Below are 26,740 nucleotides of genomic sequence, written 5' to 3' on the forward strand. Positions count from 1 at the left end.
TCCTGTATTTGCCCTGACCTCTCAGAGCCATCAACTGGGCAGTAAAACTTAAACTTGGTCAGAGCAAGTGGACGATGGAAGACATCTCAAGGGAGCAAACCTTGGGGTTGTGAATGTGTGCATACAAACAGGCTTTAAGACTACCCCAGGGAACAGTAAGTCTCAAAGGCTTTCTGTTTTGTTCTGAATTGCAACATGATTCACAAAACTCACAAGAAGGTCACGCCTCATGAATCAATTCCCTGAATTTAGAGCCTTTTTAAAGCAAGCCTGAAGGATCACACTCCCACAGCAAGCATTGCTCTGGATGGTATCAGCATGGAGTAATACTTTGGGATGGAAGAGACCTCTGGAGATCAGCTAGTCTGATCCACTCCAGGCTCTGGTTAGATCAGGTCACTCTGGGACCTGAGCAAGAGGTGTGCTGGGTTTGGCTGGGAACAGCAAAAGGGCTGGGGGTGTGCAGCAAGCTGGGAGGGGACACAGCCAGGACAGCTGACCCCAACTGACCCAAGGGATGTTCCAGGCCATAGGGCATCATGCTCAGCATGCAGAGCAGGAACGAAAAGGAAGAGGGGAACTGCAGAGAAGCCATTCATCTTCCCAAGCCACTGTTACACACGAGGGAGCCCTGTTTCCCAGGGGATGGCTGAGCACCTGCCTGCCCATGGGAAGTGGTGAATGGATTCCCTGCTTTGCTTTGCTTGAGCACACGGTTTTTGCTTTCCCTACTGAACTGTCTCCATCTCAACCCACGAGTTTCCTCACTTTTACCTTTCTGACTCTCTGCTCCATCTCACCAGGGAAGAGTGCACGAGCAGCTGTGTGGGGATGAGTTGCCATCTGGGGTTAAACCATAATACGAAGTTAGTCTTGAACACCTTCAAGAAAGGAGATTGTAAAATCTCTCTGAACAACCTGTTCCACTACTTGACCACACTGATGGTTTAAAAACAAACAAGCCAGCCACTTGTCCGAGACTGGAATGTTCTCATTTATGGCTTAAACATCTTCATGAAAGACTTTTGCCTATTATAGCAAAACTGGATAAAAACAGAAGCTGAAGACCACCACACCCTGAATGGGGCCCTGCACTGCATATTGATGGAGATAAAATAAAGTGACTCAGGTCTGAGCTGGGGGAAGAAGAATCCATTCACAGAGGGATCAAGCTTAGCACCTTCAGGGTGGAGACCACAGCCCTGGGGCTGTCAGCTGCCAGGCTGGCACAGACCCTCACACCAAAGGGTGGGGGGAGGAGAGGCTTTGGGTGTGTGGTGAAAAACCCTCTGGTCCAAGGCAGTGAATGCCCATCTGCTGTGCAGAGGAGCCCAGCTGTGGGGCCCTTCACCCCGGGAAAAGCCATCCACATGAGGGACAGCAGAGGCGGTGTCACGGCCCATCAGAGGTTAAAGGGGTCCCCAGACCCTACACCAGAGCACTGCACAAGATGCAAGAGATCCACAGTCTTGCAAGGGACAGTGTCAAACTTGCCCTCCCCAAGGGAGGCATGGGGGCATTCCCACCTGGCCCAAAGGTAAATGAATCCATGGGATTCTGTACTTCTCGGCACAGGGCAACGGGGGAGCCTCAGCACCAGCAGACCAGATGGAGGGGAATAATGAGATGTTGTTGGGACCCTTGGAAGGGTGATATGCTTCCACCTACCCTGTCACTCTATCTCTGTCCCCCCACCCGACACACACACGTCTTTTTCTATTTTCTTTCTTTTCTCTTTCTTTCTCTTTGCCTCCTTTACTATTAAATAAAATATATCAAGTTTTTTGGCAACAACATCTAACCTCGTTTGGTTTTAACCAAGTTTTGCGGTGTATTTTGAACCTTTCTGGGTTCGATCTGTTTTACTCACAGAGACTTAAGTTTTCCTTGCTCTTCTGTGCTCATTTGGGTCATAACACCAAACCACCACACACATCCTTTTAGCTAACCAGAATTTCCCAGCTTCCAACTTGTGCCTGGTGCCTGTTGCCTCTCAGCCCGTAATCAGGCATATCTGAGAAGTGTCTGGCTCCATCTTCACTAACTCCTCTGACGTAGTAGATGTAGGCAGCAACGTGTTTTCCTCTCCAGCCTGAACCCAACTCAGTTCCCTCAGCCTCTCACTGTCCACCATGTGCTCCTGCCATCCGGCCAGCCTGGCCACTGGCCACGGTCCAGAGTGTCCGTGTGAGTCCTGTAGCGGGGAGCCCAGGGCTGGCTGCACTGCAGACACGGGCTCCCAGGTGCTGAGCAGAGGGCACTGATCCTCTCCTGGGCCTGCTGCCTGGACTCCTGCAAACAGCCCCCGTGTGCTCGGCTGCCTTTGCTCTGGCCATGTGCTGGTGACTTTTGTCTGCTGGGATCTCCAAGTACTTTTCTGACAAAGTCACTTTTTATCTAGTTGGTGTTGAGCTCATCTTGTCACAGGAGGTTGTTCTGTCACTGATACAGGACCCAGCATTTGCCTTCACTGAACTTCCCAAGGCCTTGCCTTTCTCCAGCCTGTCCAGAGCCCTGCCCTCCAGAGCACTGACCACTCCCCTCAATTTGCTGTCGTCGACAGATCTGCTGGATGTGCACTTGGTCTTATCACACAGGTAATTAATAAAGACATTTAACAGCACTGGTCCCAACACTGACCTCTGAAAGACACCACTAGTCGCTGGCTGCCAGCCAGACTTCACACCACTGATTGATTCTTTCATCCCAGCACTTCAACCAACCTTCCAACCACATCATTTTCCCCTTGTCCAGTCCTTATCTCATTGATTTCACGATAAGGACATTAAGGAATACAGTGTGGAGTCCCTGCTAAAACCAAGGTGTACAGCATCCACTGCCTGTCCTTTGCCCACAGCATGGTCACCTTGTCACAGGAAAGTGATGAGGTTGGTCACAAGGATTCGTCCCTCATAAATCCGTGCTGGGGGTTCCCACTGACCCCACATTCACATCTTTAGAAACAACTTCCAGGAGTATTTGCTCCATAACCAGTCCCACAGATTGAGGTAGATTGATCAACCTAGAACTTCCTTTTGGCACTTTCCTCTTTTGGATATTTGCCACTTGCATGAGACGAATATACAAGCCTGCACAGGTATCCCTTGGGATGGGAGAGGATCCCTGGATGCCAGATTTTGCATGTAATCTGTTTTGTTAGTGCACCTACAGACAAACAAACATGTAAAAAGTCATCTCTCTCAAAAACCTGCAGGGACATTCAAGAACAAGCTAGAAAAGAGTGAATCAAATAGAAAAGAAGATTAGCAGTCTATGGATATACATAATTTTGTCAGTTCATTCCAAGGATTTCACTGCTCTTTCGACTATATTTCTCAGCTCAAGCGTAATTTTTTCTAACCTGTAATTTATGCCAATTACTTTTCTTCTCCTAAACAATTTTAGTACCCCACTTTAAAAAAAAAAATAAAATCTTAGCCTTTATTGTTTCTTCTCTAGAATAGTCTGCTTATTTCCTCAAAGGACAAGTTCTCCACACTTGCTCTCATTTCCCAGTTTCTCCTCTAGTCTGTGTTTTTTCTTGAGAGATGTTCAAGCAAAATACTGAGGCATCCAGTGTCCAAACCAGAAGAATTACACACACAGTAATTAGCACAAGCAAATACACCACAGGAAAAGAAACATACACAGAGAAACACAAAATCTTGGCCTCATCTTTCCCATCTCTTAATTTGATAGTGCAGGGTATCAAATAGAGGTCATCCTCAGATGGTAAAACCAGTAGCCAGAGCAGCACTGACACACTGGGCAAAGACTGGAACCAAATACTATGAGAAACCAACTCAGAGCCCAGTCAGGCAGCACAGAGGTTCCTCTCTCTCAGCAGGGATTAACAGACTCAACTTTGTTTATTGGCACACCCATTTTTGGCTTGAGGAAATAAATTCCGGTGAAAGACTCTTACTCGTGCCAACAAAAGCTGAGGTATTTAATGTGCTTGAATGTTTTCCATCTTCCCAGTTTTACAGTGAAAGGGGTTTTTTTTTGTTTGGGATGGTTGTTTTTTTTCAGTGGGCTGGTTTTTTTGCATCAACACGTCAAGATTTGGCTTTAAACAATACTCCCCTCATCCATATTTTACACCAATGCTATAGCTATGGAGCAGCTTTTCCAACTGATTCAGCTCTTCTTCAGGAAATTCTACTAGTTCACCTGAAACATGACAATACCTCAGAAGTCAAACTCCTTTTTCAGTTAACAAAAAGGAAAATAAGGTGGAAAACTATAGAGAGTTGTTTCAGAGACGTTGAGCATAGATGTAAATAAGTGAAGTACCTCCAAAATTAGTAGAAAAGCATGAATAAAGCAGATAAAAAAATGAACAGGTGGGATTTGAGCACTGATGTGAAGGAGCAAAAAGGATATTTAATGAGTTTTAATTGAGAAGCTGTTACACATGAAATAAAAAGAGTAGGTGGAACTGAAAAATAATACAGTAGGAGCAGTCTGAAGGAGAAGGAAATCTTCAGGTCTTTAAGATAAGTGGGAATAGAATTGGAATACTTCGAATATGAACAGTTTGATTTTTATGTAAGAGAAGAACAAAAATGAAGGAGGAGCTGAAGTTGGCAGCATATTATCAGGGCACGAGACAGAGTGTTACTGACATGGAACCTTTCCATGCATACGAGATAAAAGAGGATCGTGAGAAAGGCCACAAAAAAGAGCAAGTTTTCATTTAGAAGGTAACAGGAAATTATAGAGCATGAACTACAGTTCTGCCAGGGAGGATGAGAGTGAAGCAAAGTTTAAGTCATGAAAGTCATTCCAGTATTAAATAAGGCAAATTTTCAGAGACGGCCAACTTTTTAGTGCACTACAAAATATTTTGATGAACACAAAAGGATTTCCAAATGCCTTCCAAATAACTGATTTATGAAATGACAATTGTCAGTGTATTTTCTTATTTAGAGGGAAGAGGAACAATCAGGAGCAAAAAAATAGAGATGAATGAATCTGAACAAAGACAACCTGCATTGAATTCTGCTCAAAAGAACCTTCTGCTTATGTTAGTCACATAATTAACTTGCAATATTAATTTGGCAGCTACACAAGTACAAGTAAAGAGAGCAAAAACAAAAAATAAAGTAACAATTTTTCACTAAAAGCAAACCAGTAATAAAAATACCCCCACTATTTTGACTGTCATTCCTCTTTATGAATTATAAGATACAGATTTTTCACTCAGAATCGTTCAAGCAACACCTAATGCCAACAAATCACAACATTTTGATTACCTTGCCAACAGGCTGCAAATTTAATTGCTTCTTTAGGTAATGCAAAATGTGGGTCCCAAACCCTGTATGTGATAAACACTGAGAGAGGGGGGAAGAGCACACAGCTGTATGACCTCTGCCTTTCCCTCACTGCAGACCATCATGGTTTTAACATGTTAAAGACTGTGCAAAAATCTCCCAAAGGACCCACACTTGTACTTGACAGCAGTCCTGTTGGTTGTGTGCAATGGCAGCCAAAATGACCTTCTTCTTTTTAATACAACAAATCCTGCATTTTAAACCCTATCTTATATCCTTATCTGATATGCCCTACCTTTAAAACACTAGCTTTGTTCCACGTCATATCCTTTCAACACATGCCCTGCATCACTGTCACATGAAATGAGAATTATTTTAATATGTCCCAGAAATAAACCTTAACTGAGCATCCAAGAGAAGATCCTCCCCTCGTATAGTGCACATAAAATTGAGCCACCATGACATCTCTAAACTTGATGCAGAAATGCTTAAAGCTGAATAAAAGAGAGCACAGAAGAATTATCGCTTCAGTTCGGTAGTTTTGCTCCCACACAGATGACAAAGGCAACTAAATGCTGCACAGTGGAGGTATTCTTGTAAACACAAACATGTTCCACATGTACTGTGCTGTCTGATAGCTGACATCTCAGAGAACAGGCAAGGAAATAAAATTTGAGATGTTGTCACAACTCCAAGGCAATGCATTAGTAATTTATCAATTTGTAGATTAGAATCTACTCCCATCTTTGAGGTAATCGATGAGAAAAAACAAGTATCAGTGTTAGAAACACTTAGAAGTTGTGGATTGCCTGGCATTTACTTTAAGTGCCAAGGCAGCATGCAAGGCACTTAGATTAGAAAGCCTTTACACTCAGAATACCAGAAGTTCAATGACCAAAACTAAAAAAAGGAAGAATCTCACTCTGAGGTTAGGGGAACTGCTGGTTGAGAACAATCTTTTAAATAAGCTTTATGCAAAAGTAGGTGAATTTTTTTAATTATGTGAAATGTGTGAATGTGTGAAATTATAGAAGCAGTGGCAGTTTGAGGCCACCCAAAATTGATGACTGAAAACCTGAGAAGATCCTTTAGCAGTAGCAAGTTCGAATTCCTAATAAGCCAGGAGCATTGCAAATCCTTTTTCAAACTGCTTTCATACTGATTACAGATAGACAAGGAAAGACAACCACTAATGAACAAAGCATCCAAATCATTCAAAATCATCTGTGATTGCTTCCAGACAAGATGAAAACACGAATTTATGCTCATTTTGTACCACAATCTGAAGAGATTTTATGAAAGTTAAAAAAAAACAAACCAAAAAAATAAGCCTGCCTGAAATCCAAGAAACAGAATTCACCTACCGAAACAGAACTGAGCCAGTACCCACAGAATTGAAAATTACCTTTCTTTGGAAAGATCTTTCTGTCATTCTGCAAAAATAAGCCAAAGGCATCAACAGATTTCCCTGGAACACTCATGAACCACAGGCCAGAATTAGGGAATTATGTTTTGCCTTGAACCTCACAAAGTAAGTGTGAGGAACAAATTTTATCAAACAAAAAACCCCTACCCACAGAGTGCTCCCACACCCACTGTGCAGGAGTGTGGAGTGGACACTGGGGAAGAAGAGAGGGATAAAAGAGCTCAGGGTAAGTCACACTCTTTGGGTGTATTCCACTTCCCAGAACAGAAACAACCTTAAAAATCCCTGATTTTCCATTTCATTTATAACCTTGCAATTTCATTAAATATTTCTGCAACGCACAGAAGTGCTTCAAATTCGAAACATTTCAAATACTCACCTTGTAACACAAAGGCCATACTTGCATGAACAAATCTAAATACAACTGCAACCATCAACTGCCACCGTATTCAAAATACCAAATCCTCTGCACCCAGTATTTTTTTACATTTTAAGGAAAGTATCACATGATCACATTCCTCCTGGCAGTACAGTAATAGCTGCAGAAATCACCTGAGTGCATTTATTATATGATTTTTAATAACACAAGTGAACTTGTAAGGTGTGAAAATAATCCATTTTGAACTATTTTATGGACAGTAGAGTCCATAAAATGACATCAGGCTTGCCAGGAGTATTTTCCCTTCATTTGGATGCTATTCTTAGTAGAGTCTGTATTTTAAAACTCATTTCTTGTGGAACTGCAGCAAAGGGTTCTTGTCTGGAGATAGCAACTGGCCAAATGGTCTCACGATTTTCAGATTTGTGACATTTTAGTTCATTTTTATGGAGATGGCAAAAAGTCATCAAGACTGATTCAACTGATCTTCTTTAGGACCCACCAACTTTACTCTGTTGGATTAATATAACAAACAGTTCCTGCGAAGTACATAAAGCTATTTTTAATTTGGATTAAAATGCGGAGTTGACTACTTCAGCACTACTCATGTCATTCTTCTCACACAATCACCCTCATTTGTTCGCATCATAACCCCTATTTTATCACTAAATACTCTCTCAGGAGTTCTATTCATTCCTAAAACATCACCTCCTCTACTCCTTAGCTTTCCTGAATACTGAGAACAGCCTCTACCCACCCACAACACTTGACCCAGCATTTTGATTTAGCCTGGCTGATCATCTCCAATCATTTAGAGTCGCCCACCTCTTACCCACTGCACACACCTTCTTTTTGTGTGACCAACACAACACATCCTGAGTTCTTCTGAAACTTTCCCAGTCCCTTGTTCTTTTACATCTCTTTCAGTGTCACATCCTACCATCTCCACACTGAACTTCCACACCTCTGAAGTTAATTTTTCTGTTGACTATCTCTTTCTTTTTGTTCTTAGTGTTCAGACAGCTAGAGGGAGTAGGAAGGTAAATTTCACTTTCTGAACTTTTTTATTTCTTCTCTTGGCAAACAAAACACAAACGGAAAAGTTCTGCGTTCCTGGAAGTCATCTGAGAGTGTTCCAGAGGCACCCTACAGCTCATGTTCAGAAGCTTCTTTTTGGTAGGCAAGTCATCTTTTACCTGAATTACCTTTTATCTGTTTCAGGGTATCTGCTAAACAATCTGTGCTTACTGTGCAGCCAACTCGTAGATGGGAATGAGAGCTTGTAACCAGACACCCAGGACCACAGAAAGTTTCAGCAAAAGTATCTTCAACCCAGTAACAATCAGCTTAAAGAGAATTTTCTGGTTTTGAACAGCACTGCTCCTGCTCACAGTCATCCTTAACCTTCCAACTTTATCCTGACTCCAGAAGAAACTCAAATGGAGCTTTCTAGTGTTCTCCTGAAATGTGACACAGAGTTAAAAAAAACCCCATTCAAATATTAGAGCCAAAGGAAGGTCCTCATTTCACATACGGTCTGAGCAAGCATGGCTGCTAAAGCAGCCAACGTATTCATCCCCTTCTCCCTTTGTTATTTATTCCCAGGCCTACATCCTCCTTTAAATGCTTCTGCTGGAAAGCTATTTCCCCAATCCTTAAGCTCACAAGGGCAGCCAGCCACTTCATCCCACCACAGAACAATACTACAATAAAATGCTCTCTGAGCTTTGCTTTTCTCAATACTGCAGTATCCACACCATCGACTCTGGGCATGCTCTCACCTTTCTTAATGCTCTAAAAAGGAGAAAAAGGAGTTCAACCATCTGTGCTCTGCACCTTGTTACAAGGTTCTACTCAAAATTAAGTATTAACAGTGAACTTTTCTGCATATTAATACAAGTTGATACTTAAATCCACTTTACTTGAAACCTTTCCAGAAAGTGTAAGACTTACCTCATTATATACATTTTAATCTTTTTAAAATTTAGAATTTAGAATAGAAAGCTTCTTATTAAGGAGTGCACTTTACATTCTAGGTTTTGACAAGAGATTATTAATATAAATATACTTTTAAAATTATTATCTCCAAAGCAAGGGACCATAAGTGATTGGGCTGCCAGACATATCTATCACAATACTAGTAATTAAAAAACAAAAGTGAGGTTGACCTGAAAGATCTCTAAGTAACAACTGCACAATCTTAGCAAAGGTCTTAATTTTTTTATATAGCTGTTCACATGAAAAATCACGCTAAAATGAGAAAAAACATTAAAAGCTGAGAATATTATTTAGAGAGTATATGATGTCCACTTTCTACATGCAGCTGTGGAAAGATACTAGGCCTACCTTTAGGCTAGTGTTTATTTAAAATCATTATTGGCAAGTATCATATGTTTGGCCTTTCATTAAAGCAAAAAGAAAAGAATATTGAAAAAATGCCTTCTTTTTTATGACCATCTTTATTCATATACTCATGGCACAAGACATCCCAGTGAGCTGTGTGCATGCAGAGTACACAGGAATCAGATACAGTGCATTCTCATACAAGAAAAATGCAATGTATAGTGCTTTTGAAATCAATTAAGGAATATTCTGTGGGCATACAAGGAAAAAGCAAAAAAAGAAAAAAAAAAAGAGAGAAAAGTAAAAAGTAAAAAGAACCTATATAGCCAGGTAGCTATCATACTTTACATTAAAAAAAGAAAAAGCCTTCTTCCAAGGCTAAGACAAGACATTGTAAACTCAAGGGGGTTTTTTCCATCATCATAATTAGTACCCTGAAAAGAAAAAGAAAAAAAAGAATGAAGAGATTTATTTAGAAAAACTGCAAATGACTCATTGAACCTGCATATCCTCCAGGATAAAGAACTTCTTGGCACAGAACTCTAAATGTGGTTTCCATGAGAACAGAGGCGCATCATATTTTTAATGTCTTCTCTTAGGAAGTCATCTACATTTAAAATATGGAAACTAGCATTAAGGAGCTAAACCAAAGTTAAACCTAGGTTCATACTCCAGTGGAATACTTTTTCTCTGTAATAAAATAAAGCCATCCTGTAACAGTACCAAGAGGACAGTATCCATGTTGTTCCCAGCTGTGCTGCATTCACCACATTCTGCAACAGTTTTATTCTTCCCAATAAAAGCAATGTTGAAAAAAAAAAGTATTCAATTATTTAAACCCTACCCTATAAAACAAGTCCCAGAAATCAATTTGGCTCTACAACTCATATATGCAGCAAGGAGAAGAACACCAACAGCTGAATTACACTACACTGATCTACAAGTTCCAAAGGCCAAACCTGAACTAATTCTTGCTATGAACAGCAAAGCAATCCCAAACAGCAATGGAACAGAAGAACTCCTCTGGAGAAAATAGTAATTTTACTATTCAGAAGTGACACAAAGGGGGCTGACATTGCTAGTCTGTGCCTATTCCCTCCCTTTCAGGAGTAAGATCAAAGTTCAAAGAGCACCTGACTGGGGTTTCTTTGGAAAGCTTGGTGTCACCTGGCATATGTGGGGGGGTTTGGCTTGTAACTGGGACTAACCACACCTGCCAGCTCCAGCCTGTTAATCCCAGGCTTCTGACTCCTACTGCATAAGCTAATATCCAATACTTACCTATAACTAAGAATCAAGGAAGAATTTTTCCACAGGAGTGAGTGAGACTTTTTACAGTATTGACAGAACAGTGCCAGAAATCTGAAGAATAACTTGGTAAAACGATCACAATTCCTGGTAGGTCAGACATCCAGATCAAAAATAGCACACAGAAAGCCTATCCTGAATGCTAACCCTCAAAGTACAAAGAAGTAACAGTAGGCCAAGGGCCTTCAAAAAGACAAAACAAAACATAAAATACCACCTCCTGAGAAAAAAAAACCCAAACCATGAAATATACTGAGGTACTGTAAGCTTTGGAGGAGGCAGGCAAATACACTGGGTCCATGACCTGTAGCAATCCCCAACTGAACCAAGAGACATTTTAATAAGCCCTAGAGATAGAAGTGAGGGAAAACAAATCACATGCTAAGCTGTCAGTCAGGGGATGAGTACAATACTCACGTGAGTCTGCCTGGGATATTTTTTTGGTTTTCCTTACAAAGAGGCATTTAAAACCTGCCATTCCAAAGCCTAATTTCATGCTGTCCTCTTTAACAGCACAGCACATTCAAGGCAAATGACTTCTGATGAGAAGAAAACACCTCTGCAAACCATTTTCTAACTTGCTGGCAGAGCACAGGTGCCTCAGTAATGCATTTTGCAGCACACAGAAAGATGGACACACGGTGCCTGCTGCTGCTGTTGGAAGACATCCAAACAATGGCTTGGTAAAAATACTACTACTGCTAATAGAAAATTACAGGTGATCTTTTTGTCCAGAACAGTTGTATTAAGAATTAAATGAGTAAATTAACAGCAGAAATATAACAGTACTATCCATGGAAACTGTGAGTGCTCGTTTATCCTTACCTTCTTCTGCCTCATCCTCCTGGGATGACATAGGCCCTCCTCCACTTGTTGGGGTGACTAATTCTTCCTCTCTGGCAGATTCTCTCTGCAGACTGACAACTTCATAAATTGCATCTCCAGCACTTGTGTGGTTTTTTCCTTCAGACTAAACCAAAATACGGGTATGTATTAGGTTGCCACTGTTGAAAAATAAGGCTGTGAAAGGCTAAAAAATAGTTTGGTCAAGAGTGCCTCAAATTTCTTTGCCTTGGCACGAACAGATGGCAGTATCTGACAGTTGTTTCTCTCAGTTTTACAGGTAGAAAATGTAAATAAAACCGGATTATTTCCAAAGCTGCCCCTTAACAACCATTTTCAGTATTGTTCAGAACAACGATAAAAAAAGCTTTGCAATTTAAACAGCTGTAATGACATTAAGTCAAAGAGAAATCTCAGCTAAAGAAAAGAGGGGAGAACAAAGGAAAAATATTGGAGTAACTGAAACAGGAACTGAATGCCTGAGGAGGAAAAAAAAATCATGGTAAGAGCTTTTTGGAGGTGAAGACAAGACTAAAGAAGAAACAAAACCTCACACTTTTGAAATGCCGTAAATTGTGAAAAGCTCTTTTTGGTGCTTTGCTCACTAAAAAACCAGGAAAAATTATCTTTCTTCTGCAGAATATAATTTAAAATATGCTCCTTCCAATGGAGAAGTGTAATGGAACCCCCATGCCAGGGGGTTGGAACTAGATGATCTTGAAGGTCCCTGTGAATCCAAACCATTCAATGATTCTATGATTTTCTTATGAAAAAGAAGTCAGTTAACTATAGTTTCAGCAGTTGCAAGTTTTAAAATAAAAGGAGGATTAGTTTTTCCTCTGAGTTACAGTTATGAACACAATTATTTTTCAGTGACATGCAGTGATTACTGTATTTTTAGAGAATTGTAAATAACTGCAAACTTATGATGGTATTAAATGAAGCAGCCCAAAATGTTGTGCTGTTTTGTTCTTTGTGATTCTTGCCTAATCAGTTAAAATAAGCTAATTTTTGGAACACACTGAAAACATCAAATTAACCATGAAAAAGAACACAGTTGCAGTTGGAGTAGCCTCAGTTTGTTTGAAAAACAAAGTTATGATGAAGTTGAAAGGCTCCACAATATCTGCACTGGAGATGTACATGCACTACTGACCAACACTTGCAATTTCAACCAGCTGGTGAAATTATGCAGCTTAAACAGGGACTGTTTGGACTGACACAGTATCAGTTATTTTATAGTGAGAAAACTTTCCTCATTTACTTTACATTAATCATTCAGACCTGCTTCCCTTAAAGCAAAGTCTCCAATTATCAGCCAGTTTTGCTAACTGCATTTCTCATTAAGTCAGTTCAATGAATTTTGGGGTGTAGGCACAAATACCCTGCATTTTGTAAAGTTAGGCAGGGTAATATTAGGGCCCTTATCCCTGTTTTAGTCTCACATAACACCATTACTGATTAATTACAAAGTACTTGGTTAAATCAATCAAGTATTGCTGCCACTAATGTTATTAACCATGGCTATCTATAGCTTTTATGTTTTAGAGAGTAAGGCATGAGGTACTGTAGGGTTTGCTGTTTGTTACAATAATTACAAGTCTTCAGCTCCACGCACATGTTCTGGTTAACTGCAAGACCCATCTGTATAAAATGTAAAAAATGTGATTGTTGGTTTTCTCTGAAGCACAAACCCACCATGACAAGGACCACGTTGTAACAATGAAAACGTGCATAAGCAATACAGTAAGACAACCAGAAGGAACAATCCTAAACTGCACATTAACCTGCATTTCTGTCATTCTTTGTAACTTACTGCTCCTCACCCATCTCAGCTCAGCCTGCTAAATCTGTCTGAATCCTTCCTCAGAAGGGTTCTGATTTTTCTAGAATCTACTTAATGCTCAAGTGCTTTCCCAGGAAGTTCACAAATGGCTGATCCCAACACCATCTGCAGAGTCATCTCCCAAGGAGTAACAGCACCCTGAGCTACAGGATCTTCCAAAGGTAACGGCAGGAACAGCTACTGCAACACAAACTGTCCAGCTGAGAACTGTGAAATAAACACGATACACATCACCCAAAGAGATCCTGGCAGCCACAATCAGGACCTCATCTTGCAGAAGGATTACTAGGACTAAAAATATTCATTTTCTAAAGATCTGCAGAACAGACTCTGAATTTTGCAGCAGGAAGAAATGCATGTGTTTCTTCAGGGAAGAGAGGCATGTGTATGTTTGTCACATTGTAAGGGGTGAGAAAAAGAAAGCATCCATATTACTCAATTAAAAATGGTACAGTTGCAAGTGATTTAAAAGGCAAGCTGAACTGATTAGAGATAAGTATCAAGCGGCTGTGAGCAGAATATTTTCAAATGTATTTTTTTTCATGTCAAAATGCAGATATTCTTATTTGCATGTAACAGTAGGCCTTCTCAGATTTTCTCAAATTCTAAGTTGCTATGCTAATCTCTACAAGAAATACAGAAACAACATTGATTGAGATTTATTTACTCCCTAAGTGTTAAACACAGCAGCAATTTTCCCATGTAATATCAACACAGCTTGGTTTTTTCAGACCTATTGCTGTGCCCCACAGAAAGAGGATGACTCAAATACTCCCATTAGGCTCAGTAAAATTAAATCACTGCCCTTTGGTTCCATTAGTCAGAGATGATGCACCACCATTCCAATGCACACAGTACGACTGGCCTCTGCTTTTCACCTTTTGGGCCAATATCAAGACGTAAGACTTTGGAGAAAGCAGGTCAGCAGTGGCTGCAGGAGAATGCAGCTGCACACCATTGTACAGTGACCCTGGGCAGACAGATCTCTCGTAGGTACCTCAGCCAATGCCAAAATCAGAAGGGACTTGAGCTACAGTCTTAACAGCCTCACTCTCTTAAACCTCTGTGTTAGGTTCCTTCGCCTTTAATAGGCTACCTGCCTTCATACTGTGAATGCCAGTAACTCTTTGATTTTAAAATGAATCATTATAGAGTCATTTCCCAATTTTACCAGTCAAATGGACTTGTTTTAGAGGTCATTGTAAAGAATTAAAGACAATTCAATAGGCAGGTACAAAATAGGTTTGGCTGGGTTAGAGTTACTTTCCTTCACAGTGGCTGGTGTGAGGCTGTGCTCTGGGTTTCTGCTGGAAACAGTATTGATAACACAGGGGAGTTTTAGCCTGTGCCCAGCAGCTGCTCACACAGAGTCAGGGCCTTTGCTGCTCCTCATCCCACCCCACCAGCAAAAGGGCTTGAAGTGCACGGAAAGCTGGGAGGGGACACAGCCAGGACAGCCAACCCCAACTGCCCCAAGGACAGGACCACAGGGCATCATGCTTGGCATGTGAAGTGGGGAAAAGAAGGAAGAAGGGGGGATGTTTGGAATGATGGCATCTGTCTTCCCAAGCCAGTGTTACACTGTTTCCCAGGGGATGGCTGAGCACCTGCCTGCCCATGGAAAGTGGTGAATGAATTCCCTGCTTTACTTTGCTTGAGCACACGGCTTTGCTTTCCCTACTGAACTGTCTCCATCTCAACCCACGAGTTTCCTCACTTCTACTCTGCTGATTCTCTCCTCCATCCCACTGTGGGGGAGTGAGCAAGCGGCTGTGTGGGCCTTACTTGCCAGCTGGGGTTAAACCATGACACAAAGGCACTGAAACTATATACATGCTACTTAATGCTTATGCATTAGAGCATCCCTGAAATAAATAGTTAAAAGAAACAAACTGCCGAGGAGCAGGTGCCATCCTTACTTTTATAAAGGCCAAATTAGGACAGATGAGGCCAATGTTCTAAAAAAAACCAAAGGCATTACCTGTTTTAGCTTCATATAAAACGTTTCTGTGAAGGTTTTCCTGCTGAAGTACCAGAAGCGTTCGTTGGCAGGATACACACGCACAACAGTCTCCAGCAGAAACCGGACTGGCTCTACTACCTCAGTGACAACCATATCCACAGCCACAGTCATGAACACACGCTTATCTGAAACACAGAAATGAGAAGCATTTAGTCAAGTTCAAACTGTACACTGCTGTTCAAACTGAAAATCCTTTCTGTTTAATTAATGGTTCTGTTGCACCTGGCTTAGTTGCCTGAGTTCTACACCCTCCATGTCTGCTGCACAGAATGAAAGTGTGCATTAACCAGTGCACCGAGGAACTCTGATAACTTCAAAAACAAAGATATTATGTCCTTGTTTTAAAGACAGGGGTAAGACATCACGCCAAGCAAACACCATTAAGATACACAATCCCCATCAAACAAAAGGGGCATGCAGAGGATAAGGTCACACTGTGTAAGGAGTTCTGTAAATAACGTGGTTTGAAAATCCATCAGCAGGAACGCTGACACTGGCTGCAGGTACTTAGATATGCCTTTAAGCAAGTGATGTGAGCTCTGCCTTGGGACAGAAAATGAACTCCAGATTTACATTCCAAGTTTTCAAACCCCATCAGAGGATGTAAGTTCCAGCAATAAGAAACTGTGCTATATAATCAAGCACTTGAATGCATCACTGCCAGGTGCCCCAAGAGGCAGGGGTTGAAATGCTATTTGTAATCAACTCACACCTAGAAGGAGGAGAACCCCAACACCTGCTATTCACACTGCTTGAAGCTGAGTACAACAGGTAGGAAACAACTTGGAAATGCTTAGAACCAAAAAGTCCTGATAACCAGGGACAGGCACATCAGCCCCACACACTAATGTCACACCTCCACATCAGCACCACACTGCTCTGTGAACAATTCTTCACCACTCTGTGTTGCACATGTTTATGCAGGAAAATTCCCAGCAATGGACTCTTGGAACATAATGGTTCATGTACTTAGCCATGCACTGTGATTGCCAGGAGAGAGTACACACACCAAACCCCTGCTGGGTAAAACAAACACACAGATTACATTCCACTACCTTTAGGAGTTTCCTCATTAAGTACTAGAAACATGGGTGCATTAGGATTCCACATTCCAGTAATGACATAAGCCTTCCCATCAGAAGTCTTTCCCATGGATTCCTAAAAATAAAATCATACAGGATTGTATTACAGTTGTGGTCTGAGATCAAAGAGATGGAGCACGGGGATGAGAAACAGCTCTAGGAACCTTACAGAAAATGAATCAGTACTAGTATGAGGCAAGCACATGCTTCCTGAAGTTTTCTGCAACAGTCCCTATGGATCCAACAGGCCTGTTTGGCAGCCTTTCTAGAGATGAAAGGAGACTGATGCTCCCTCTCTGCAACCCAGTTAAGAGAAATAAAAGTGACTGAGTTCTCTAGATTTAAATATGGAGAAAGGAGGTGGAAAGGAAATCACAAATGTCTATTTCTGTGCTACAGTCAAGAAATGAACTAACAACTCAATTACATCCAGCAGTTAAAACGTCCTTGCAGTGTGAACGTGAAGAGAATTCAAGGTGGAGTAAAGACTGGAATTCAAATACAGTAAAGAGGTGTTAGACAGATTTATAGGAACACCACCACTCCAAAACTCATTATAATTTATTCAGTTTTATAATCAAATAATAAAAAGGGAAAATCTGAACTAATTTCAGCAAATAAAACCAGGAAAAGGATGAGCTAGTAAATACAATCAGGCCAATAAATGAGTCCTTCAAGAGAACTAAATACTGATAGATAGAACCAGCAGCATGAGTACAGAAATGAACTAGGCAAAACTGGGACAACTGTAGAGTCACAAAAGGTCTGATGGGCTTAGCTCTAGCACTTCATAACTTGAAAATGGCTGTATTACCCACAGAGAGACAGTAAACTGGCATTATCACAGAAAATACCACACTGCTTTGCAGTTCTCTCAGAAGCAACTCTCAGAAACGGAAAACCATAGAGGACAAGTGAATACTTCAAACTCTGGGCAAGAATTTAAAGTCAAATGAAGGAAATAAAGGCAAAGGTTTCAGCCCCCTGGAAAAATAAGAGCACTCCCCTGGCACTGAAATATAAAAGCAATTATTTGCTCTAAAGTTTTAGGGAGCATGCTTAACACAATACAGAATGCTCAGTTATTTGTAACAACCTCATCTCTGCTTCACTAATTCAATAAAAGCCAGATGCCCCAGGTTTTGACATTAATTGAAATGTTTTGTCCATCTTATGATTGCAGATATCAAATCCCAGGATTTAAGAAACAAAAACACAAACATAGCACAAGATATTAGAAGCTCATTTTGCTGGGGTTTATTTGTTTTTTGGTTATTTTTCCAAATCACCTTATCTTATTTAACAGGTTATTAGGGCTAAGTATTACCATGTCTAGTAAATGCATGTCACTGTTCTTCACATTTCGTCCAGGGCTTAGCAACATCCCAAAGCACCTGTGAAGTTTATTTAAAACAACAAACATAAAAGGAAACAAAGGACATATATTAGCTTCTCACAATACAAAAGTCTTTGCTTGAACATAATGGACAGCCACCTACTGCTTCTAATTTTAAGAGTACCTTTCAGATAAGTTGTTTGTTATTGTTATGGCAACACTCAGGAAACAACACAATACATGTTACAGAAAAGACAATGAAATTATTTTCCAGAATGAGGATGGCAGAAATTAGCCTCTGACCTTTGAAAACTCAATTATTCCTAAAGACCATTTATAATATTGAGTTCAAAGATATCAACAATTCCTATACATTAGTGGTGGAGACTGGCAGGAAGAAATTCACTGTCTCCCCAGGTCATTTTAAAAATTGTTCTCATGCAATCATAGGAAAAAATACAAATTAATTCATTCTACCATTCATAATAGCTCTGCTGCAAAAAAACACACAGCAGCATGGGCCCTTAAAAATAAACAAGAAACAACAATTTGCTCAATTTTAAGACTTCATTCTTCATTTTTTTAAATTTGAATTTGTGTGCTATACAGGGCCTTGAATTCTAGAATTCCAGTCCAATCATTTTCCAAGATAATTTTCTGGATATTTTTAAGAGGAAAAAAAAAAAAAAAAACAAACCTAAAAACAAAACAAACCCAAAAATTCTTCAGACATTCAAATTTTCAAATTTCCTGACTATTGAAGGCACAAATCCAGGTCTGAGGTTTCTGTAAATCATCTGTATCTTTCTCTCCTTTGAACATACTCCATTATGAATAAAAACACCAAACAGAACTACGTATTTGCACAGGTTTTTAAAAACCTTAGATCTCAAATGAAAAAAGCAAAAAAATTTGAAAGTAAGTGCAATTTGAAATATTATGGAAAACTGGGGTTGCAATTCAGAGGGTTTTGTTTCAAGAACTTTTCTTCTGTTCGGTTCTCTGATAATCGAACCACTTTTTCTCACTGACTCTCAGAATTATGTAATATGCTGAACAATATTGCTTGGACATATGAAAACCAGCAACTAAAATTTTAATAACACTATTAACTGTAGGAGTCTCAAGATATGCACTTACTACACCACCTAGCTTTCCCCTGTTACATTAGGGGTATATGGCTTTCATCTGCCACCTCATTACACTTAACAGGAACTTACATCCACAGTTGTACTTCCCACTCTCCATACTCTTTCCCTACTAGAATCATACAAATTTAAGTGGTAAATAAAGCAGCAGACAACAATTCTGATTTATCTATATCCATAATGCAGTGCCATGGAAAGCACCCAAGGCAGCTCAGATACAGGACTTGGATTTAGCCACCCAAACCAGATTCTCTGAGGGACTAATCAAAGTGGGCAGACATTAACAGCAGAGTTACTACTTGTTGTCCCTGGGGCAGAAATAGCTCTGAGAGAGCTGTAATTGATAAAGTAGGGGGGTCACCAGCTTCTGGTACAGCTGCTACAGAAACATGTAAGGCCAAGATCCAGAGGTAGGCAAGATATCTGTACAACAGCTGCCAGATCCTACTCCTGCTGTGCATTGCTCAGATGTACACAAGTTCTGATGCATGACAGCCAAACTTTTGGGGAAGTATGTTTCCAAAAGAATGGGAGTCAGGAACAAGTAACCCCCGCCTCTCACAGAACCAGAGACTTATGATGCCTAGCAGCATCCTGCTGCAAGAAGAGTCAGGGCTTCTCCTCCCTCTTATTTCAAAAAGGAAAATCAGCTCAAACCAGGTCAGGACCCTCACTTGCAGAAGATGGATTTTACAGGAACAGCTGTCAACACATTCAGCCTCCAACGTGAGGAGGCCCAGCCACACACCCAAGATTCAAAATGACCTGTACAGACTGTGGGCCTCGGTCTCACTTCAGACTTGCTGGGTTTCTGCCCTTGAAGCTGGCTAGTGAGCAGCTCTGTGCAACTGCACATACTCCACTACTTTCTAGACCAGCAGGAGAAAAGCCAAAAGAACTGTAACTGTTATTCACTAATGTATATTTTCGTTTATAAAAATACAAATGCTACCCATGCATAAGGCTGATAGTATTAGGTTAACAGGACAGGACAAGGGGGAATGGCTTCACACTGTCAGAGGGCAGGATTAGATGAGATATTAGGAATAAATTTTTCCCTCTGAGGGTGGTGAGTTCCTGGCACAGGCTGCCCAGAAAAGCTGTGGCTGCCCCTGGATCCCTGGCAGTGTCCAAGGCCAGGCTGGACAGGGCTTGGAGCAACCTGGGCTAGTGGAAGGTGTCCCTGCCCATGACAGAGCAGGGTGGTCTTCAAGGTCCCTTTCAACCCAAACCATTCTGGTATTCTGTGATCTTTAAGAGTTTCCACTGCTAATGTGAAACCAACCAATATTCTGTAATTCAGTTCTAAGGATACCAGCCTAGACTTTAACCTAAGGTATACCTACATAACTCGGGACTAACTCTCGTGTATGAGTGGTAGCAAACTGGATCTAAACACCACTGCACTGAGAGGAGTATCAATCCTTCCATCTCTCAGAATGAAAGGCTATTTCACTCTTCAGAAGAAGTTCCTTAAACCCCCTGATCATTAACCAGAATTTTCTCCCTGAATCCTATAACCAGGTGGGGCTTGACATGCCTCCCACTGTGGGATTGATCCTATGTAGTGCCACACATGACTCAGAAGCAAACACCATCTCTTTAGCTTTGATCCAAATACAAACTGGCAAAGCCCAGGTCAAACAGGGCATGAGAGCAGGAAGGGCCAAAGCAATGCATGAGAGTAACTTTCTCCATCACCCTGACCCAACCCTGGGCTCTGCCTGAACACCAAGAGGGGGCAATTTCTCTGAGCAGCAACCAAGTCTGATCTCCTGAAACCACGACAAAAGATTATTAAATCTTTAGACCAGAGACCAAATTTCTTTAGAAATATCTCTTTGCATTGTAATTGCCACTTAGAAATAGTTTTGAAGACACATTAAAATGCTCAGAAGCTCAGTCTGATGTAATCTGCATTCATCTTTCACCAGTTTTGAATTTTAATATTATCGGGTTAAGTACATAAAATGACTTACAAGCCCATGTATGTCATTCCAAGTAAGTAATTTTTTCACAGCAAAGCTCGTGGTGATAAAAATAACATCCCAATTGAATATTCCAAATGCCACCAAAATAAAAGCTAATTTCTAAGAAAGGTAGTTGCACTTTGGGGAGAAAAGCAATAATCAAATGCTATTCATAAATCCCTCATTAACTGAATCCTGAAGGCAAAATTATTTAAATTAAAATTACACTGAAAATAGATTTTTTTTTTTTTAAGTCATTGAGTAGCAAAAGCCTAAGTTTACAATACAAAAACACTGGTAAAAAATTCTACTGTCTAAAACACTGTCTACTTGTCTAAAATTTTAGTTTCTGTTCTGAAGTAAAAGCTTGAAACCAAGTCAAGAGATCAGTCAGGTTTTGGGAGGGTTTGGGGGCAGGTTTTCTTATCTTACTTTTCCTTTTCACAAGAACTGAATTCTCCTGTTGTTACTCTTTTGATAAGACTGCCATCTGGTGGCATTAACTCCATCGTGCAATCATACTTTGTGTTATTGGTACATTGTTTTTTCTATCACATAAATTGCAAAGTCAGAGAAAACTACATTAAATACCATTCTTTCAAAAATCTAACCTTCATCACTTTTGTAAGATTTTTACCTTTCAATGGCCAGTTCTTTGTTCGAGAGTTGCTGAACTGTGATCACCACTTTCTTCTCAATTCCCTGTTTAAGCTTGAAATACAATTTATCTCTATCCTTTGGCACAGGGCTAAAAGAATAGAAACATGCTTCAGCAGGTATAGAACATGAACTGTTAAATACAGAAAAGAGTTTACATTTCCTAAATTTTCAATTAATTCAAAAATCCAAAAAAAAGAGACCACTAGACTGTATTTACTCAAGAAACTTGGTTTGACTAAAGTTTTTAACAGACTTCTTACTATCTTTTCCATTTGCACAGGCCTACATTGAGCATCCCTAAAAGAAATGATGTAGTGAAAAGAAACTAACTTGAAAAAATGTATCCTGAATTTTAATCTTTTTACAGAAAAAATACAGAGAAGAAAATTGTAACATCAAAAGAGCAACTTCCTATTTATAGCATGTCTGCTTATGAAAAGAGGTCAAATGAATTTTGTTGCAACACAGTAGCTGTGCATGTGCAAAGTAGCTGTGTGCTTTTTCCAAAGACATTCCCACTTTTCCCCTTCCATTCTGGTTACCTAAAATTTCCTTTTCCATCATCTTCTTTGACTTCTAAGGAGACACTGAAAGTGTACACATCACTATCTGGCGTGGGAAGAACAAAGTCCTTCACATGATCAGATGCTTGTTTGGAAGAACGTTTGAATGCTGTGGAGAAACTGTACAAAATTCGGCTGACCTGCAGAAAAGCAAAACCATTAGTATTTTGATGGAAAATAAGGGTCTTTTTAACGAGGCATTGTGATGTTTCTGAAGGTCACAAAATCACTTGCCTCTTATACTGAACACAAATCATGCCTCATGTAACACAAAGCACTCAACATGATGTGTTCACTAACCAAGCCATTTCAACAACAACATCTCCTATTTCCATTCCTGTCACATTCCCTGCTCATGTCACGCTCAGTGAGTTAATATAAATTAGATTACAGATTAGGAATGCAGCTCATTAGAGGACCTGGACAATGTACTTTTCAGGCTGTGTTTTTAACAATACAACTACAGCCAACTACACCCCAACAGTAATGAGTATTTTGGACCAAACCACTACAACAACACACAGCTTGCTCTGGCAGATGTCAAAACCCAAGGAGATTTCTTCTTTTTCAACCTCTCTTTTTCCACCCTAAAAAAATCCCTTTTCTCCCAAACTGTCACACAGTTCTTCCTAAAATATTTAGGGGAGAGTATCATAACATGGTTCTCCATAATTCAAAAGGTATACATCACAACTTCAGTGTGAAACAGACTCAAATGAGACCTGCAAAAGCCCCAGATGAGGCTTTCCAGATCTTCCCACTACAGTGATGTTGTTGAGACACTAACAGCAAAAACGTTATAATAATATTCAAAACTCATGAATATGTGCTAACATATTTTTCAAGGCACTATATACCATTTCCCCATTGGGAATGACCTCTTCAAATACTGCTTGGGTCCTTTTTCCCAGTCAGGACTGCACAACACAGAATACTTACAGCCTCTTTAATCTCACAGGAGAAAACATGGATCTGGAACTCTTCTGTGCCACAGCTGCTTTCAGTAAATGCAAAGCAGTCACTCTCTGAAGTCCCATTTTGCCCCCGCACACAGAACAGCACCTTATAGATGGGAAACGAGGCTATCTCCAAATTGCTCGATTGATTGATTATTCTTGCAAGAAAAGGAACAGGGAAGATCAAAGGAACAGGTCAGTAAAACAAACAGGCCTACCTAAAAGGCTTTTCTGCAATTAGATAAACAACCATCTGAACTCTAAGTACTACTGAATGCAAGTAGATGAGATGGACAGCAGGAACAGAAATGTTATGCTTTACACAGTTAAGATGTAAATGTTTCTGGTTGTAACACTGACTTAATTTCTTTTATACGCCATAATATAGACAAATACAGTACCTCTATGTCATAAACAATGGCCATTGCTTGTGAAAAACATGAAAGAAAGAAAGGTAGAAACCACAGAAACCATGAAAATGTGATTTGTATACAAAGACCAGAGAAAATGCAACATTATAAAGGAATTTAAATATCTGTTTAAGAAATTATTATGAAAACACTTTTGGAATCAACAGGACTACATAGCTTAGCAAACGCTGCCACATTCAGGTGAATCTTTATCACCCATCTAAGACCTCATACAAAAATTTAAAATACTCTCAAACACAGAACCCAAAGAATATTCCAGAAACTTAGAAGCAGGAGAGCGGTGTTTCAGAACAGACTGGTGGATAGTGACTTTTAAAGAGTAATAGAGACACAGTGTTCTCCTCTGTCTTTTCACTACTTGTCCATGTGCACATTCACATCAAGGGCCAATAAATATTAAGTCACCTAAAATCCCAAGTCTGTAACAATAAAAATACAGGACTAATCTGAAGGTAATAGAAGCCCTGGGAGGATTCAGCATGCTGTAATATTGGTGGGACATGAGAACTGGAACCTCACAGGACAAGTATTTAGACACCAGGAATGGACACATTCTTAAAAGCCAACACTGGTATCACCTAAGCTTTGATGGAATGTATTATGTCACACATGGATTCACCCTTCCAGTTCTCTGCAGGTTCATAGGCAGTCCCTCATTTACTGATATCCTCTGACATTAAAGATCAAAGGAACCTGCTGTTTCACTTGCTAAATAACCCTCCTGAATGGCCACATTGAGTACAAAAAATGGCACAGAACACCTTACATCTTATGTCTGGCTGACTGTTGCCATAGTAGAAGTATACAAATGAAATATTTTCTAATGTCAAATGAAACTTAAATTGGGTTCAAAGAATAAAATGGAAGAAAATAATACAGATTCTTGAAGGTCCTTCTCTTTCTCCACAAGGTGACAGTCAATCCATAAGCACAGCTTGAGCAAGAAAGGAAATCTAATCATATCCTTCAGATACCTTGACATCAGAGCTTAAACAAATTGGATGTTGAGATGGTCCCTGCTTCTGGATGCAAGAATGCTACAGGTGCATGTTTGGTGCACTCTGATTAAGAACCTTTCACTCTCTCATCAGCAATTAAAAGACCCTTCTCACATGGGGAATGTAAATCTTTTCTAGTACCTGGAGACTGTCAGCATGTGCAGCACGAGGCAGACACAGGTCAGAGCTGGCTTCTGCACAGCAATGACTGGAAGCAGAGACCAGCATCTCAACTCTGCAACGTAGATGGGAGAGTCTGAACTTGACACTTCTGCAGCAAACCAAAGGCCAGAAGGACTCCTGCAACATGTGTACCTTGGAAGTGTGGACAGACTAGGGAGCTTGGGAGAGCACAGGTATTATCAGCTCTCCCTTTCCAGTATCTCTCTTATTATCATATTTGAACAGATATTAAGGTAAAAAGAGATATATAGGTAAAATGCTTTTGCTGACACTGTGTGGCAACTGGTAGCACCAGCCATGCACTGCATGGTAAATTTGAGCACACATTTTGTTGAGGAATTTCTCAAAATTAACTGTCTTCAGCGAGAACCTCAGGCACAAATCCAGAAATTCTACTTCCCTGTGCAAGTAACAAACCCAGAAACCACTTCTTATGTGTCTGCTTAAGCAGCAAATGGAACCCTTGTGTGTTACCTTACAGAGCCCTCTGGAATGTTTGGAACATAGAGAGTTACAGGTAAAGGGGCTTGACTTGAGGACTTCATGTTTGCCATGGCATGCAGAGCTTCTGGTTCATTCCGTGGGGCTGACACCTTGGTGCAACCTAAGTAAGTCAGTTTGTTAAACAACACGCTGTCCTCTTCCAGGGGTTCACTGGGAGAAGATGGCCTTGGTGCAGAGATTTCTGAAAATGAAGAAACCACTTCTTTAGCCATTTGCTTTTACTTTTATACATTTCTTTTTTCCAGTGAGTTCCACAGCAAAATCTTCTACATTTTCCAGGAACGGACATGAGAGTAGACAGTTCAGCTCCAATAGCAAGAAATCCATTTGGCGGCTTAGTATTACTGTGAAGTCTACTCTAATTCATATTTCCAAGTGTGGCATGGGGACAAAATGCATTTTGATTCTCTTTAGCACCACTGGAACACAGCATGGACATTCTAAATCTTTCTAAGCAGTCACAGAATCACAAAACATTAAGGGGTTTGAATGGACCTTGAAAATCACCTAGTCCCGACCCCCCTGTGTGCCCTATTATTTCTAGTTCTTATTACTAGGGCTGATACTGCCATAATACTTAGAATCATGAAGGCAGGAAAACTGAATTATTCCTGTTGGGGCTGGAATGGGGCAAGAGAAACACATCTACAAGTATTTCTTTGTTCACTCATGCCAAGGGTTGTGCTCTGTTTGAAGAATGTCAAACAGGAAGACAGTGAGGTTAAGTTTCTCAGATATACAGCACACATGTAATTGAGATATGGGTGTTTCCATTTCATACAAACTATCTATCTTATTCTACCACAAGAACATCTTTCTTTTATTTCCAACAGATGCTATGAGAATTAGCTGACAGAATACCACAGAAGTGCCCTGCATGCTATTGAGGAAAAAAGAATTGTAGTTCAAGGCACACAGAGATGACCACAGCCTTGTATTCCTAATATATGTAACGGAATACGTGTATTTTTATACTGTAAATATATTTTTATATATTTTAAAAGATATTTTTATGCATAATATTTTATATATATTATAAAATACAATATATTTTACATAAAATATATACAATATAGTTTACATTAAAAGCTGTCAGTCCTCCCCCTTTCATGAAAACTTCAAACACCAGGGAAGTACCACCATCATTTCCAAGCAAATATCAAATCCAAAGCTAGCCTTGCTGCTACCTGCTGACAAGATCAGAAATGGACAGTTTAATCAGTTCAGGGTGTATTTCATTTTCAGGTAGCACCATCAATGAACACTGCCCTGAACCTCCCTGAGCTCCAGCAGCAGCAGATCCACCTCAACTACTGTCCACTCAGCAACTCACACAATCCTTAGTCCCAACTAACCCTTGGCTGAAGACAAAATGAACATTATCTTGACCAAAGCAGAGCACCTGAGGGTATCAATCTGATGATAACCTATTCCTATCTATAATCTTCAACTAATAAATAAGAGG

General features: G+C 40.2%; 1 protein-coding gene across 4 annotated transcripts in view; it reads right to left on the reverse strand.

The window, feature by feature from the left end:
• The window catches only part of RABGAP1L (RAB GTPase activating protein 1 like), a 236,230-nt gene that overhangs the window by 185,282 nt on the left and 24,208 nt on the right, over positions 1-26,740 (reverse strand). For all 4 annotated transcript variants that reach the window (XM_069022719.1, XM_069022720.1, XM_069022721.1 and 1 more), the window contains 8 exons: positions 25,246-25,456; positions 23,143-23,317; positions 22,183-22,343; positions 21,618-21,728; positions 17,854-17,920; positions 16,500-16,602; positions 15,403-15,569; positions 11,558-11,702 (listed from right to left, as the gene is read on the reverse strand). In XM_069022719.1, the coding sequence (XP_068878820.1) occupies positions 11,558-11,702; positions 15,403-15,569; positions 16,500-16,602; positions 17,854-17,920; positions 21,618-21,728; positions 22,183-22,343; positions 23,143-23,317; positions 25,246-25,456 (1,140 nt within the window). The remainder of the gene's footprint in view (positions 1-11,557; positions 11,703-15,402; positions 15,570-16,499; positions 16,603-17,853; positions 17,921-21,617; positions 21,729-22,182; positions 22,344-23,142; positions 23,318-25,245; positions 25,457-26,740) is intronic.

This window comes from Aphelocoma coerulescens, chromosome 8 (genome assembly GCF_041296385.1).
Source record: "Aphelocoma coerulescens isolate FSJ_1873_10779 chromosome 8, UR_Acoe_1.0, whole genome shotgun sequence".
NCBI classification, from domain to species: Eukaryota; Metazoa; Chordata; class Aves; order Passeriformes; family Corvidae; genus Aphelocoma; species Aphelocoma coerulescens.